At 42.7% G+C, this 17,198-nt stretch overlaps 1 protein-coding gene across 1 annotated transcript; it reads right to left on the bottom strand.

The window, feature by feature from the left end:
- Positions 1-3: 3 nt before the first annotated feature.
- On the bottom strand, positions 4-16,924 carry LOC143301241 (transport and Golgi organization protein 2 homolog). Its single transcript, XM_076615378.1, has 7 exons — positions 16,708-16,924; positions 15,700-15,816; positions 14,451-14,568; positions 11,803-11,885; positions 10,925-11,084; positions 7,916-8,032; positions 4-7,214 (listed from the first exon to the last, which is right to left on the bottom strand). The coding sequence occupies exons 1-7, from the start codon at positions 16,847-16,849 to the stop codon at positions 7,070-7,072; spliced, it is 882 nt and encodes a 293-aa protein (XP_076471493.1). The 5' UTR covers positions 16,850-16,924; the 3' UTR covers positions 4-7,069.
- Between the last annotated feature and the right edge of the window lie 274 nt (positions 16,925-17,198).

The following is a 17,198-nucleotide window of genomic DNA, read 5'->3' as shown; positions in this document are numbered from 1 at the left end:
ACAAACACGCACACAAGTTCTTTTATTGTTTGGGATACTTAGGGGTAAGGAACAATTCAATCACACACACTCACACCATAGACGCCTCCTACTGTCCTGATGTCACAAACACACACACCTCTACACACAGTCATTTGTGTCCAACGCAAAGACAACATAAGTCATTTGTGTCCAATGCAAAGGCTTGGTGACCAAGTCCAGTTCATGTTCACAACACTGCACAGAACTCACTTGATGTCTTGAGTCCACGCAAAGACAAAGACACTGAACACCGGTGACTACATTGTTGCACACAAGCTGGACACGGCTGGAAAACACCACTGGTGCAGATGTGTAGCAACCACAGTGGCAAGGCAAACGGGTACACTCAGAGGTCACAGTGCACTTGAAAAGCACTTGCAGTACTGGTCACCTTCAGGGTCCAGGAGTTGCCACAGGCTCAACCACTCGAAAAGGGGAAAGGAAGGCAAGGGGAAAACGGGGCGCAAGAATACAGGAAAGGTGGTGACACACCATCAACAAAACAAGGCAGACAAAACATAGTTGCCACTCCCTCTTCTTTGAAGTGCCAACGCTGGGCAGACTGATGCTGATCACACAGACACTCTGGAGACTTGGACAGGGGTCCGACTTCAGCCTCACTTGAGCGGGTGACCCACCCAGGTTTGCTGCAGCCGTGTGCAGGACAGCAAACTCTCAGTAAAGTAAGTATCCTAACTGGGCTAACAAACTTCAACAGCTACTGAGCTGTGATCAAAAGGGACTGAATGCATGATTTGCACAGGGATTATCTCCATCGTGTGATACATCTTTCTTCCCAGCTTAACATCCTCCACAATGCTCAACACTCACAAACAACGTGCCACTTCCACAGTACATCAACAATGTTCACCGCCTTCCTGCTAGACATCCCCCAAATCGAGTGCACAATATTGTCAATACAAATATTTCTCATAGCGCTTTCTCTCCAACTTCATGCTTAAACTGCTAAACTACAAGAATTTGAATATTGCTCTCACCTCTCAAAATCAACCATTTGGTGTCATATACTGTACCATGCCAAACTGATGTAAACTAGGCCTATCGGTTTGCTCTGCTTGGCCAAATCTCACGCGGCTAACCAGCCAATCAAACGCCTCTAAAAGCTATAAGCGCTGAATCATTCCATGGCCATCTAAGAAAATGCCCCATGAGAACCATGACGGAGACGCAGGGACGGATGGGCGGGCATTCAAGTTTGACATGGTAAGTATATGTATCGCCAAACATGGAGTATAATACAAACTCCTCCTTTTTCTGTGCACCTATCAGATGGATAAGTATACTCAAAAAGGTGAGTGGTGGTCAATCTGTGCATCCGGGTGTGACACCTTCACCTCTTTATAAACAAAGTCCTGTAACACTTTGTGCCCCACCATTGCAGCTGTACTGCACAATGTCTGGACTTGCCCAACAACAGCTTAGAGCACTGTCAAACCATATTCCATACACTGAACACTCCCATCAAAAACACTTAATCCCCTTGAAAACACTGGCAAACAGGCAAAAGCCAACAAGCTAAAAGCACAGAGTGGTAATATAACTGATTAACTCTCTCCATACGAACGGCGAAAGAGACGACGTTAACAGCGTTTCATCCCAATTACCATCATCAAAATATTGCAAGCGGAACGCTCTTATACTGAAAAGGTGAATGTTGACAAAGAATACCACAGTTCTGATGACGTAAGCTAAAGGTTGGGTCATTCAGACACCCACTGGACATCCGAGGGGTCTGTGTAGAGGAGAAGAGAGGACTGGCCGTACTGAGTGAGTTAAAAAAGCAAAACTGAACTTCCCCACCCAGTAAAGGAATAACTTCTTGGTTCAACTTAGTGAAGCAACTGGGTGTCAATTACTTTAGGTACTAAGAGGTGTTCGAACCAGAAAATATAGTTTTTAACCTTCACTGGCTGTCGCTTTTGACAACACAAGGAAGCTTATGTGAGTCATCCACGACCCATACTTTGTAAAAAGACAAAAACCTGTATATTCCTCCAAAGCTTATAACAAAATATAGAAAAGGAAAACATCGTAACAACTGATCACACACACATGCACTCGCGAATGCACACAGACTCACACAAACACATACACTCGGAAGAAACACATGCTTACGCATTCACACACACGCACATACACACACAACTAATCACACACACAAACGCATAACACAACATGCACATACATGTAAACCCTACTTAAGCACACAGAGATAGAGACAGAGAGAGAGACTGAGACAGAGAGACAGACAGCGAGAGGGACAGACAGACAGCGAGACAGAGAGAGATGACTCATAGCATCCTATACACGCACAATCAAAGATATTCAGTCACACAGGTACATGCTGTTAGAGAAAGGGATGGAAGAGGGTTATCGCTGAAGACAGGCGAAAGGGACAGGGCGGGGTAGTGGGAGAGTAGTGGGGTAGTGAGGCTATTTTCCTTCACTAATTGCAAATTAAACCTTCTGAAATCGCTATTAAAAAGGTATGGGTCATGCATGACCCACACAAGCTTTCGAGGGTGACCATGTTTTTTCCTCTTTAAAAAGCATGGGTCATACACGACCCACACAAGCGTCTGTGTGTAGTTAAATCGCCACCTTTAATTACTCATTAACTAATTAGTGAATTTTTTTCATTTTTTGGAAAAAGTTGGCCTTCTAGGTGTAGGAAGCATTTCTGAAAATTCGTAGAAAAATATTAAGAATTGGCTGAGATATTTGCATTTTTGTACCCTTCTGGGTCGTGTACGACCCACGATAGCCAGCAAAGGTTAAAATGTAACCGTACAGTAACAGACACGGCTGCAGGAAGAAGGTCTCCTCAACATGCACCACATAACTCACTCAACAAACCATGATTTATTTTATTTCCAATCCCAAAGAAAAATATATTCTCAATCCTCAACAACCCAGTCACAATCAAAAGTCACTGTTAGTTCTTATAAATCATTCTTTATCTCAAGCAAGCCACATTAATTGTTGGAAAATGCATCTTTGCATTTGGCATCCCAACATTTAACATATTAAGAACAAATTCATGATATTTTTGAATAAGACTATTCTTTTCCTGGAATATTGGCAAATAACAGAACTTTATTCATAACACTAAGGCTCAGTATTCTCTACGCAACTTGGGTATTCCCTTTTTAGAAATAAACCATTAAATAATGGCTCTTTTCAACACGGTGACCATCATCTGTTACGGACTTAGCCAGCAAAAAAAAAAAGAAAAAAGAAAAAAAGATTGCATCATATTAAAAAAAAAACCAACTTGATGAACGTCACCGGCTGAATCGTCACAGGTATAACTTTCTTTTTTTTTTAAAATGAGGTGATAATGGATTGATCAACATAACTTTTTGTGTCTCACGTGCAATATTGAGCCCCAGGCAAGCAATCTTCTTTAAACACCCCCACCACCCACAAACCCCACTCTCTATCTCTCTCACTGCTTTCACATCTTATGAATAATTGTTTGAATGTCTGATACAAATATTGCTACAAATGATAAGATTGATTGTCACTCTAAATTTCAAGGGGGGGAGGAGGGGGGTTAGCAGATGTGTAGTGTATGATATTAATCAGTATGCATGCTTTGACACCTCAAAACTGAAACTCACCATTGATCGGCACTCTGACATTTTTGAGTGTTCTATTATTTATCTGCTAATCTCTGTAGTGTCCACATATATCCAGACCATCCACACATCCAGACCATATCTGTGTACACATTCCACGCTTGACGCTGGGGGAAGTCTGGCTTTCATACATTCTTTTGTGCAAATATCTGGAGGAAAAAAAATGCATATAACCATCAGGAAGTAAAGCAGCTGAAGTTACTTGACTTTAAACTGGAAAATGTGGGGTAATGGAATCTGCTGTTTTTATCATGCTTTGCTAATGTGTGGGTTTTTTTTTGTTTTTTGTTGTTTTTTTCGCTGCCCCATCATCTGCACTGTTTCAGTGGCATTACTCCCACGCCGCTTATTTAGATTCCCCCATACACGGCCACACCCGCGTTTGTCCGTCGCAGTTCCAGCGTCGGCAGTCCACAGGGAACCATCGATGTTACGTCGCCAGGACGCAACACACCAGAGGAGACCCTGCACTGCTGTTGAGTCACTTCGGTGGTGTTCAGTAGTTCTGATTTAACGTACTTAGGACACCACCTACTAAGCCCCCTACTAACGACAATAATGGCTTAGTCGCAGAGCCAGACTGAGTGAGTGTCCCTCCCAGAGTGGAGACCGCCACCACGTCCCTCAAACAACAGCCCCCCATGAATCTGCCGACACTGACGACATTGACAGGACTCACCCCAAGCACGGAAGCTGAGGGGTATTGAAACTGAGGTCACCATGAGAGCAGGGCATGCAAGGCCACAGACTTTGAGACTATTTTGTTTTTATTGATGATGATGAAGGAGGAGGAGGATGATGATGACTATGTTGCTATGGAGGTCCATTTTGGTTTGGGACTGCGTGACAAGGCTGTACTCTACGCTTCCTGTCATAATGATATCCCGGCATTAACGAGGCCCGAGAGATACAGACACTTGCAGTGTTGGTCAGGTAATTAAAGCAACACACCCAAAGATGCATCCTTGCAGTGGATGACACTCGACTGTGTGGTCCCAGTCCCCATTTAAGCCCACAGCACACTCAACTCTGGGTAGGAGCTGGCCACGGGCCAAAAAACCCACCTCCGCTGGGACTCGAACCCGCATCCTCCCAGCCATCAGTCCATGACGCTAACCACTTCGCCACAGCGGCTGGTATGTGTGGTTTTTTTGTTTGTTTTTTTTAAAGGCAGAGTATGAGGTCATAACTGGCCAGTTTCTCAGGTTTTGAGATTATTCAAATTTTCTTCCAATCCACACGTGTTTGCAACAGGAGTTGCTGTTCAATAGTAGGACACAGTTCACCCTTCCAATCTACACATGTTTTCAAAAAGGAGTTGCTGTTAAATAGAAGGACTCAGTCCGCTACCAGGCTCAAAAAGTCATGGAAATCTAGAAACGTTGGAAAATATGTTTTGCCCTTTAAGGTCTGGAAAAATCCAGGAATTTTAATAAAAGCATATAACAGTACCATTGAACAGAGAGCTTAATGCCATTACACTGATTGTAAAACAATGTTTTTTCATGCATTAAGTAATATGAGGAGTGTTGGCCTAGAGGTTATACGTCTCTGCCAAAGAAGCAATAGAATCTGGTTCGAATCACACACTCGCCAGCATTTCCTTCCTGTCCACAAGACCTTGAGTACTGGTCTGGATGCTAGTCATGTGGATGAGATGATAAACTAAGCATGCACTTAACACTTGCAAAAGAACACACAGGAACAAAAGGTTGTCCCTGGCAAAATTCTGAAGAAACATCCCCTTTGAAAGGAAAACTTATACACTTGCAGGCAGCAAAAAAAAAACCCAAAAAAGCGGCGTGGGGGGAGGGGAGGGTGCTCTCACTGGTGACATGCTAGCCCTGGTGAAAGCAGCCTGAATTTCACACAGAGAACTGACCGGTTCTGTGTTGTGATAAAAGAGTAATAAAAATACAATATTTTGTCATTTGTATAGGCTGAGTGAAACCTGCGTGTCATGAGTTATTTCCCAAAGTTTATTCAGATTTATGTCTCGCATTCCATGATCAATTTTTGATGCTCCTGGCAGATGTATGCATCAATCAATTTAAAGCAGAATGCGTAACTATTTCAACAACAACAAAAGATAACATAACAATAATTTATCAAATGTGTCAAGCGGGCCAGATAAAAGTGCCAAATTCTGTGAATAAGAAATAAAAAAAAATACCAGTAAAATGATGGAAAAACATTCATTACTGTCTGTGCCCTTTTCTCATGCTTAGCAAGTAGGCTATTCACATACACAATAGTCGAAGAATACAAATCAAACAATACTGGGTAAAAGCACCAACACCAATATATCTCATCACAGAATAGATTCAGAACCCTGGATACAACGGCTGATACATACTGCTTTTAACCCTCTGACTGCTACTGATGAGTATGCTTGTCAATGAAGCGCTGCTGCCTGTCACTGACATATGATTCAGGTTACAGGCTGAGATGCTGGTCACCATTCTTTACTTGGACTTCCTTCCTCTTGGGGCTTCATCGTTCAGTGAAATCAATCACACCACTCAAAAAGTACAAAAGTAACTCTTGCGCTTGAAGCCACACTGACTTCATTTCACTGCAGTTTACCAGTAAAAGGGTTAAAAAAAAAAAAAGAAAGAAAAAAAGCTCTGGATAAAACTGATAGGCATCAATGTGACTTGGGCATCTGGATACTGGAGGGTTCAGGATATTTTTTAAACTGTGATCCCTGCACTGTGGGGACAGAGGTGGGGGTGGGCGTTGGTAATTCAACATGGGGTGGTGGCTCAGTGGTAATGTGCATGACTAGGATGTGAGTGTCCACAGGTTTGAGTCCCATATACAGACCAAGATTTTTTTACTTACCTCCCCATCCTCCTCACCTTGCCCTTGAGTGGTGGTCTGGGAGCTAGTCATTTGGATGAGGTGATAAATCGAGATCCCATGTGCAGCCTGGGCTTGGCGCACTTGAATGAACCCACAGCAACAAAAGGGGTGCCACTGGCAAAACTGTGTTGAAGTAATGAACTTTGAGAGTACAAGAAATACACTTACAGACTGAAAAAAAAAAACAGGAGGGCAGTGCCACTACACTGTGGACACTACACTGTGGCAACATGCTCTCGCTTCCCCCAGGGAAGAGCAGCCTGAATTTCAAAGAGAAATATGTTGTAACAAAAAGAAAAGAAAAGTAAAATGGTATAATAGTATACCATACAATACACTAATTCAGTCCCATGGAACAAGCAGCGGGCCCAACGAATGGGAGCAGACAGGCTGTGGTGCTGCACTATGGTGACACGCTCTCTCCCCATGATGGGAGCAGTCCGAATTTCACACGAGAAATCTGTTGCGATCAAAAAGTAATACAACAAACTAACACAGTCCCATGGGACAAGCAGCAGGTCCTACAAATGGGAGGAGACAGGCTGCAGTGTGAAGTGGTGGCGGACGGTGGACCAGTGAGGAGCATCATCGCTGACTGGCAGCTGTAAAGTTTTCTCTGTGTAGTCACAGTTTCCTTCTCTGTCCACTGTTAGCACTGTCGTCATCCTGCCAACCATACACACACATGCTTAAGTTTAAAAAAAGGTTGAATGTTCCATAGCCTTATATGGGCACTATGTCTAGGAGGGCTTGGCAGTGAATGTGGGGCCCAATCTTCTCCTTCCACCATTCTAACCTTCCCCAACTGAGGTCAAGTACACCTGAGTGGGGTGAGGAAAATCCAAGTACAGTGTCTTTCCCAAGGACACAACACCATGCCAAAATGGGGCCTCAAACCCTGATCACTAGCGAGCATTGGATCAGAACGACGTCTGATGAAGCCTGCCAATGCGCCTCCACACACACATAGGATTGGGTTTATCGACATACTGGCAAAAAGCTCTGAAGGTCAAGTTGCACAGGATTTAACTGGGTCCTGGTTTGGTGAAGGTTTTGTTATTCAGAGGGTGCGGAGAGTCTTGAATCACACACTGGGGAGCAAGGTCATACACATGTAAGTGTAGGAGGGGGGCAGTTGAAGGGGTGTTCATGTGTATGCATACAAGAGTGTGTTCAGTTGTACACTTCGTTTTTTTGTTGTTGTTTTTTTTTGTATGTGTACATGCACATGCATATACATCGCTTTTGCACACGCGCTCACACTCCACACAAACACACACGCAAATACACACACGCAAACACACACACCGACAGCAAAAGACCATGCAGCAGAAGGGCAGATGAAGCAAACAACACACGTTCATCACCTTGTGCTGTACTGGCGCTGAGGATCCCAGACAAAGAGTGCAGCCTTGCTGTCAGTGGCTTCCTGAGACCAGTCGCAGTCCTCCCCCGACTTCTGTAGATGGGGGTCTGGCAGGTATCTGTAGGAACCACACAGCAGAGGATTTTTCTTTATTTTGCTGCCCCATCATCCACTGTACTGCTCTGTAATGATTTTTTTTGTGCTTTATATATATATATATATATATATTTGCTGCCCCATCATCTGTGACGTTTCAGTGGCATTACTTCCATGGTGTTCATTCTAAGTCCACAATTAGGCATTGTACACATGTTAAGATTTTTTTCTTTTAATTGTTAAAAAAAAGGTCTTTTTTTCGTTTTCTTAAGTCATTAAAAATCTTTTATAAATGACCCACCCTGGTAAAAAGTTTTTAATTTTGGCTATCTACTGAAAAACAGAAAAAAGACCAAAAAAAAAGACAGTGTATCTGTCAATAAGCAATAAAGCACAGTAGAGAAATGTTCAATCTGAATTGAAAACTTTAAAGTAGCAAAATAACTACAAAAAAAGAAAAAAGAAAATGATCCCAAAAAGATATGAAAAAAAAAGTTCTCATTTGTATGCAGTGGATGTTGATTATATCAAGCGACATAAGCAGGCACTCAAAATACCATCCTTTACATATAGCTTCCTGATGCAATGGATGTTTTTCACTTTGGGGTTTTAACACTTAATATAAAGTTTTCACACTTTGCAAATAAAAACCTGTATGAACCCTTTTTGCTACTGCCCCATCATCTGCGTCATTTCACTGGCATGACTCCCGCACTGTTTATTCACGTTCCCCATACACAGCCACACCCAGGTTCATTTGTCGCAGTGTAACTTATGGCAGTCCACAGGAACTATCAATGTTAAGCTGCCAGGAGGCCACACACCAGAGGAGACCATGCAGTGTTGCTGAGTCAGTTCCATGGTGTTCAGTTGTGCCTGTTCTGATTTAACATATGCTGGGCACTACCTACTACGCACCCCTACTGATTACAGTAATTGCTTAGTTGCGGAGTCAGATTGAGTGTCAGATTGAGTGAGCATCCCTTCCAGAGTGGAGAGTGTCACCAAATCCCTCCAACAAGTCCCCCATAACTCTGCCAACATGAAAGACCTCGACAGGAACTCATCCTCAGCATGGAAGTGGAAAGGGATAAAAACTCAGGTCACTATGAGAGCAAGGCATGAAAGGCCACAGACTCTGGGACAATTTTTTTCTTCTTTCAAATTCCTGTTGAATTGAGGATGTTGATGACAATAACAATGCTGCTGTGGAGATCTGTTCTAGGTTTGGGATTACACGACAAGACTACTCTACTTTTCCTTTCACTGCCTATCCCAGTGCAGCAATGTTTCTCCTTGTGCTCTGTCTTTTCCCTCACTCCTGTTTCTTATCATTCTAAATGGGAATATGAAATTCTTTTTTTTTTTTTAAAGTTATCTAAAAGAACCTACACTACAAAGTAACAAACTCCTAATTCTGTCACTCACTGGGGAAAGTAACAAACATACCCAAACCTATAACCCTTCACACGAAATTTGTAGGATCCAGAATATGCCAATCCAGCAAGCTCTTCTTCTTCTTCTTCTGCGTTCACTCGTATGCACACGAGTGGGCTTTTTTACATGTATGACCGTTTTTACCCTGCCATGTAGGCAGCCATACTCCGTTTTCGGGGGTGTGCATGCTGGGTATGTTCTTGTTTCCATAACCCATCGAACGCTGACATGGATTACAGGATCTTTAACGTGCGTATTTGATCTTCTGCTTGCATATACACACGAAGGGGGTTCAGGCACTAGCAGGTCTGCACATATGTTGACCTGGGAGATCGTAAAATTCTTCACCCTTTACCCACCAGGCACCGTCACCGTGATTCGAACCCGGGACCCTCAGATTGACAGTCCAACGCTTTAACCACTCGGCTATTGCGCCCGTCAATCCAGCAAGCAACACCCCACTACTTTGATCAAGTATCCTTTTCCTTTTTTTCTACATTCATAGGCTGAACGTCAACATCCACTCCTATCTACGAATATCTACTTTGATGGGTTAACAGACCTTATAGGCAGCCATACTCCATTTTCAGGGACTGCATACTGAGTATGCCCATATTTTCATAACCCACCAAACACTGATAAAATTATCTTAAACATATATATTTGATCTTCATGTGTGTGTATACACACGAAAGGGGTTAAGGCACTGGTAGGTCTGCATATTTGTTAACCTGGGAGATTGGATTAAAAAAACCAACACCTCCACTCTTAACCAACCAGGTGCTAAAGATACAGGGTTTGAACCCAGGATCCTTGGTTATGAACACTTTCATCATACAGCTGCTGTACACTTCACTACTTTGGTTCATGTCCTAACAAAAACCAAGTGGAGTGATGGCCTAGAGGTAACGTGTCCGCCTAGGAAGCGAGAGAATCTGAGCGCGCTGGTTCGAATCACTACTCAGCCGTCGATATTTTCTCCCCCTCCACTAGACCTTGAGTGGTGGTCTGGATGCTAGTCATTCAGATGAAACGATAAACCAAGGTCCCGTGTGCAGTATGCACTTAGCGCACGTAAAAGAACCCACGGCAACAAAAGGGTTTTCCTGGCAAAATTCTGTAGAAAAATCCACTTCAATAGGAAAAACAAAACTGCACGCAGGAAAAAATATTTCAAAAATGGGTGGCGCTGTAGTGTAGCGACGCGCTCTCCCTTGGGACAGCAGCCCGAATTTCAAACAGAGAAATCTGTTGTGACCAAAAGAAATACAAAATACAAATACAAAAAAAACAAAAAAAAAAAAAAGGACAGCAAGGTGGGGGACTGGAGTGGGGCAGGCTGGCTCAGGTGATTGATGGCAGCAAGAGGCTGTTCACACACACACACACACACACACATGAACACCACACACATGCACACACACACACAAAACCAGCAACAAAACAAGGCAAAGAGAGAAAACAACAGTCAGCGTACCTGGTCCGGTCCCCCATCAACTCAAACAACTCTTCCGTCAGCTTCTCCTTGGTGGACACAGAACCGTATGTCTTCACAATCTCCCTGAACCTTTCTTCTCCCTCATCCACCTTCCGCCACTGGAAATTTACATGGGAGTTGCCCACTGAAAAATAACTGGCTGGAAAAAAGAAGAAGAAAAAACTTTCAAAAGTAGAAGAAAAAGTCATTCGTATGGGACGATAAACCGAAGTCTTGTGTGCAGCATGCACTTAACGCACGTGAAAGAGCCCACAGCAGGAAAAGGGTTGTCCCTAGCTAAACTCTGTAGCAAAATCCACTTTGATAGGAAAATAAATAAAATTGCTGGCAAAAAAAAAAAAAAAGAAAAAAAAAAAAGGATGGCCCTCTCAGTCTAGCCATGTGCTCTCCCTGGGGAGAACAGCCCAAATTTCACACAAGGAATCTGTTGTGGCAAAAAGAGTGATACAATACAAAAAACTCATAGTCAAAGCCTATCATGCCCACTTGCAATCATCAGTGCTGACAGATTCATGGGTGACTGTCACTGGACAGACTTATGTAATAGCGACCTAAACTCCAGAGAAGACAATTACTCAGTATCGCCCACACTTTTAAAACTATCATATTTTATATAGCTAGTACATCAGTTTAAAAACTGGACACAGGACAGATTGTGCCAATTTAGGAAAAACATTCCCAAATTACAAGAAATACTCCTTCAAACATTCCAAGTCTTTACTGAGCTGTTGATGTGCTTGGTTCCCATTCAACTGATCTCAGGTGGTTGACAGCCATATAATCATATATATGTTGAGGCAAGAGGGTAGGCGTGGGGATGAAAAGAAGAAAAGAAAAGAAAGCAGAGTGTGACTCACGTTGGGGTGAAGGCGATGTGAAGAGGGTGGGGGTGTCAGTCAATGTGTCATTTGTCACCCTGGCAACCTTGCTGTCTGCTGGCCTGTCTGACATTACGCCATCCATGTCACATCAGTCCACATCACATTATCCACATCTCATCACACTCACAGCACACTGTATTCATTTCCCACCATGACCACACCACACCACACACCTACATCAAACCTACATCACACATCATCCATATCATACCACTTTCACACATCCACACCACACTTATGCCCCACTACATCCTTATCATGCCACATCACACACATCTGCATCACACCATATTACACCCACATCATACTGCATCCACACCCTGCCAGACCACACACCACCCTACATTACACACCTGCCAAACATCATCCACACAATACTTTACCACATCCACCCCACACAACAACATATCACATCCACCTTACACCTACACATCATCCACACCATACCATACCACATCCACCCCACACAACAACATATCACATCCACCCTACACCTACACATCATCTACACCATACCATACCACATCCACCCCACACAACAACATATCACATCCACCTTACACCTACACATCATCCACACCATACCATACCACATCCACCCCACACAACAACATATCACATCCACCCTACACCTACACAACATCCACACCATACCATACCACATCCACCCCACACAACAACATATCACATCCACCCTACACCTACACATCATCCACACCATACCATACCACATCCACCCCACACACACAACATATCACATCCACCTTACACCTACACATCATCCACACCATACCATACCACATCCACCCCACACAACAACATATCACATCCACCCTACACCTACACAACATCCACACCATACCATACCACATCCACCCCACACAACAACATATCACATCCACCCTACACCTACACAACATCCACACCATACCATACCACATCCACCCCACACCCACACAACAACATATCACATCCACCTCACACCTACACATCCACCCCATACTATACCACATCCACCCCATACAACATCCACACATCTACACCACACCCACACAACATCCACACATCCACACCACACCCACACAACATCCACACCACAACAAATGTTCTCCCTCGCTTCCTCCTAGGTCAGTACACCCATTGCATCATTACATTACCTCCTGTATCTTCCTCCACATCACAGTATCTCATGAGACATTACTGTCATTCCCCCACATCGCATCATGCCTTTTATCCTCTTCTATATGACAGTATCTCATGTGTCATTCCCCCACATCGCATCATGTCTTTTATCCTCTTCTATATGACAGTATCTCATGTGTCATTCCCCCACATCGCATCATGTCTTTTATCCTCTTCTATATGACAGTATCTCATGTGTCATCCCCCCACATCGCATCATGTTTTTTATCCTCTTCTATATGACAGTATCTTATGTGTCATTCTCCCACATCGCATCATGTCTTTTATCCTCTTCTATATGACAGTATCTCATGTGTCATTCCCCCACATCGCATCATGTCTTTTATCCTCTTCTATATGACAGTATCTCATGTGTCATTCCCCCACATCGCATCATGTCTTTTATCCTCTTCTATATGACAGTATCTCATGTGTCATTCCCCCACATCGCATCATGTCTTTTATCCTCTTCTATATGACAGTATCTCATGTGTCATCCCCCCACATCGCATCATGTTTTTTATCCTCTTCTATATGACAGTATCTCATGTGTCATTCCCCCACATCGCATCATGTCTTTTATCCTCTTCTATATGACAGTATCTCATGTGTCATTCCCCCACATCGCATCATGTCTTTTATCCTTTTCTATATGACAGTATCTCATGTGTCATTCCCCCACATCGCATCATGTCTTTTATCCTCTTCTATATGACAGTATCTCATGTGTCATTCCCCCACATCGCATCATGTCTTTTATCCTCTTCTATATGACAGTATCTCATGTGTCATTCTCCCACATCGCATCATGTCTTTTATCCTCTTCTATACGACAGTATCTCATGTGTCATTCCCCCACATCGCATCATGTCTTTTATCCTCTTCTATACGACAGTATCTCATGTGTCATTCTCCCACATCGCATCATGTCTTTTATCCTCTTCTATATGACAGTATCTCATGTGTCATTCCCCCACATCGCATCATGTCTTTTATCCTCTTCTATATGACAGTATCTCATGTGTCATTCTCCCAAACTGCATCACGTCAGTCTTCCTCTACATCACAGTATCTCACACTCCACATAATCTCTTGGATCTTCTTCCACATCACAGTATTTCATGTGTCATTCTCCCACACCACATCATCTCTTGGATCTTCTTCCACATCACAGTATCTCATGTGTCATTCTCCCACACTGCATCATCTCAGTCTTCCTCTACATCACAGTATCTCCCATATCACATCATCTCTTGGATCTTCTTCCACATTACAGTATCTCAAGTGTCATTCATCCAGACCACATCATCTCTTTTATCTTTCTCTGCATCACAGTATATCATGTGTTATTATCCCACATCATCAATGGTCTACAGAAATGCCAACAGGAATGAAATATTACTGAATTAAGACTTATATATATGCATAATTGAAGAACATACCCAAGCTCTATCAGCGTCAGGACGAAGCCATTGTAGTCATCTCTCTGTGAAGCTATTTGCTCAGCATACGACTCCATCGTCGACTCTGTCGTGGTCAGGAAATCATTGACCAAAAAACCTGCAGGAGCACACACACACACACACACACACACAAACACACAGAGTCTAATATCACTTACAGTGAAGACATTAAACTAAAGAACGAACGCGAGACACACACAAATGGAAAAACAGGGAAAATAGATTAAAAAAAGAAAAACAAAAAAAGAAGAAGAAAGAAAAGGGAAATAAAATGTCAGCATGCCATACACTATTACCATCTTACTGCCTTCAGTACACCTATATATGTCATGCTGTGACGGGCGAAATAGCCGAGTGGTTAAAGCGTTGGACTGTCAATCTGAGGGTCCCGGGTTCGAATCACGATGACGGCGCCTGGTGGGTAAAGGGTGGAGATTTTTACAATCTCCCAGGTCAACATATGTGCAGATCTGCTAGTGCCTGAACCCCCTTCGTGTGTATATGCAAGCAGAAGATCAAATATGCACATTAAAGATCCTGTAATCCATGTCAGCGTTCGGTGGGTTATGGAAACAAGAACATACCCAGCATGCACACCCCCGAAAACGGAGCATGGCTGCCTACTTGGCAGGGTAAAAACGGTCATACACGTAAAAGCCCACTTGTGTGCATACGAGTGAACGCAGAAGAAGAAGATGTCATGCTGTATACAGACAGCACTGTACTATGGCAACACACTCCCCCTCAGCAAGAGCAGCTCAAATTCCACACAGATAAATCTGTTGTGACAAAAAGTAACAAAATGCAATATAATACATGCTGGACAACAGTGACCCACATTATGCCACACAATATGTTCGTCTCTGTAACAATGCTTTTCACTGTGACACTGCATTAGTTTCAGTTTCAAGAAGGTGTCAAAGCATGCAGATTGATCCATCTACACTACACCATAAATCAGATGCTGGAAAATAACAAACAACAGATGCCTGATTTTCACACAAACCCCAATACACTGATCAGGCTGACAGCCTACCCTAGATTGTGTGGGGGGAAAAAAAAAGAAAAAGAAAAAAGAAGAAGATAAAACAGACAAATAAATGAAAACATGAAAGATGTAGTATAGTGAAAGATAGGTACAAGGAAAATTCCAAAACAACAACAAAACACAGACACACACATACAAAAACAGTAAATAAAAATGAAAATGAATAGACCCCAACAGTACCCCGGCCCCTTTTCATGGCATCCTGTCGCTGGGAGATGTTCACCAGACAGGCGATACGACCATTCTGGCTGGCGCCAAGCCAGGTGCCTCCCTCCCGCCCTGGTTCTTGGTCCACGCCTGTTGCAACATACACAGGACTGCATATATATATATATATATATATATATATACACACACACACACACTAAAATAAAATAAAAAAGGACAGGAAAAAACATGCACACACTCAAATAAAATAAAGAAGAAAAGGAAAATAGAAAATTGTTCTTCCCAAATCTGCCATGTGATTATACTGATAGAGATACAGACACCAATAGTTGGTAAAAGTTTTCTTTCCCAAAAGGAGGCATGTTTATTAATCATAGCTTTAAAATAAAATAAAAAATGTAAAAAAAGGAGAAAAATACTGTCGCAAATGGACCTGACACAGAGAGACAGAGTTTCAGTTTCAGTTTCAGTAGTTCAAGGAGGCATCACTGCGTTCGGACAAATCCATATCTGCCAAGCAGATGCCTGACCAGCAGCATAACCCAACGCGCTAAGTTAGGCCTTGAGAGAAAAGAAAAGGTGAATAAATAATAGATAAGCGTACATAAATAAATAAATAATAATTATAATATAAAAAAGGTAGTAGTAATAATAATAATAAATAAATAAATAAATAAGACAACAATGATGATAAATAAGCAAATAAATGTAAAACATGAAGACACACATTCACACATACACCCACACATACATAACAGATATACACCAAACATGCAGTTTCACAGATATGAAAGCACAGTCAAATACACATAAACGTACATGAGCCCCAACACACCCACACACATGACCCTGCACCTCCTCTACCCCCTCCTCCACACACTCATTTCTAGGCAGAGAGAGTTTACAGTAGGGGTCGAGGTGTATCTTTTAGTTCGTTACTTTTTTTTTTACTTGCAACTGTTTCAGTTTCAGTGATATTAGAATCACACAGTGCGAGTTCGAGCGTGGAACGAAGTTTACCACTGATGCAGGACTGGTTGGTTGTCCAAAACTCAGCCTGTTTTGTTGGTCTTTCCCAAAATTCGTCCCGGTTATTCGCAAGAACCAAACGTAGTTCTCCGTCGTTACAACTTTCATTAATGCTGAAGAATAACAAACACATTCTGCATGAAATGTAATCAGTAACCCAAAATAGAAAGCAAAGATGGTTGTAATTGTTCACGTGGACTTTGGATGATAACCTTTGACCATCGGTCGATACACATAATGGTTTCCGGAATCATGTAGTACTTTTTTTCGCGAGAAAACTGGGGAATTGGGGAAAAACATTCTCTGCCTGCACATGTAAGAAACCATATTTTCCCCTTGACAAATGTTGTTCATGCCAAGAAGTGTGAGGGAGATGGACATAATCACGAGCTATGGACAACCTCAGGTCAGTTCTAGTGATTTAGGTCTGGTGGGAAGCAGACGGGTGCAGAATGACTGGGCAGGATGTTTTCTGTGCATGG

This window comes from Babylonia areolata, chromosome 27 (assembly GCF_041734735.1).
Source record: "Babylonia areolata isolate BAREFJ2019XMU chromosome 27, ASM4173473v1, whole genome shotgun sequence".
In the NCBI taxonomy this organism is placed as follows: domain Eukaryota; kingdom Metazoa; phylum Mollusca; class Gastropoda; order Neogastropoda; family Buccinidae; genus Babylonia; species Babylonia areolata.
Note: the sequence above shows the minus strand (reverse complement) of the source record. Positions and strands in the feature narration are given on the sequence as shown.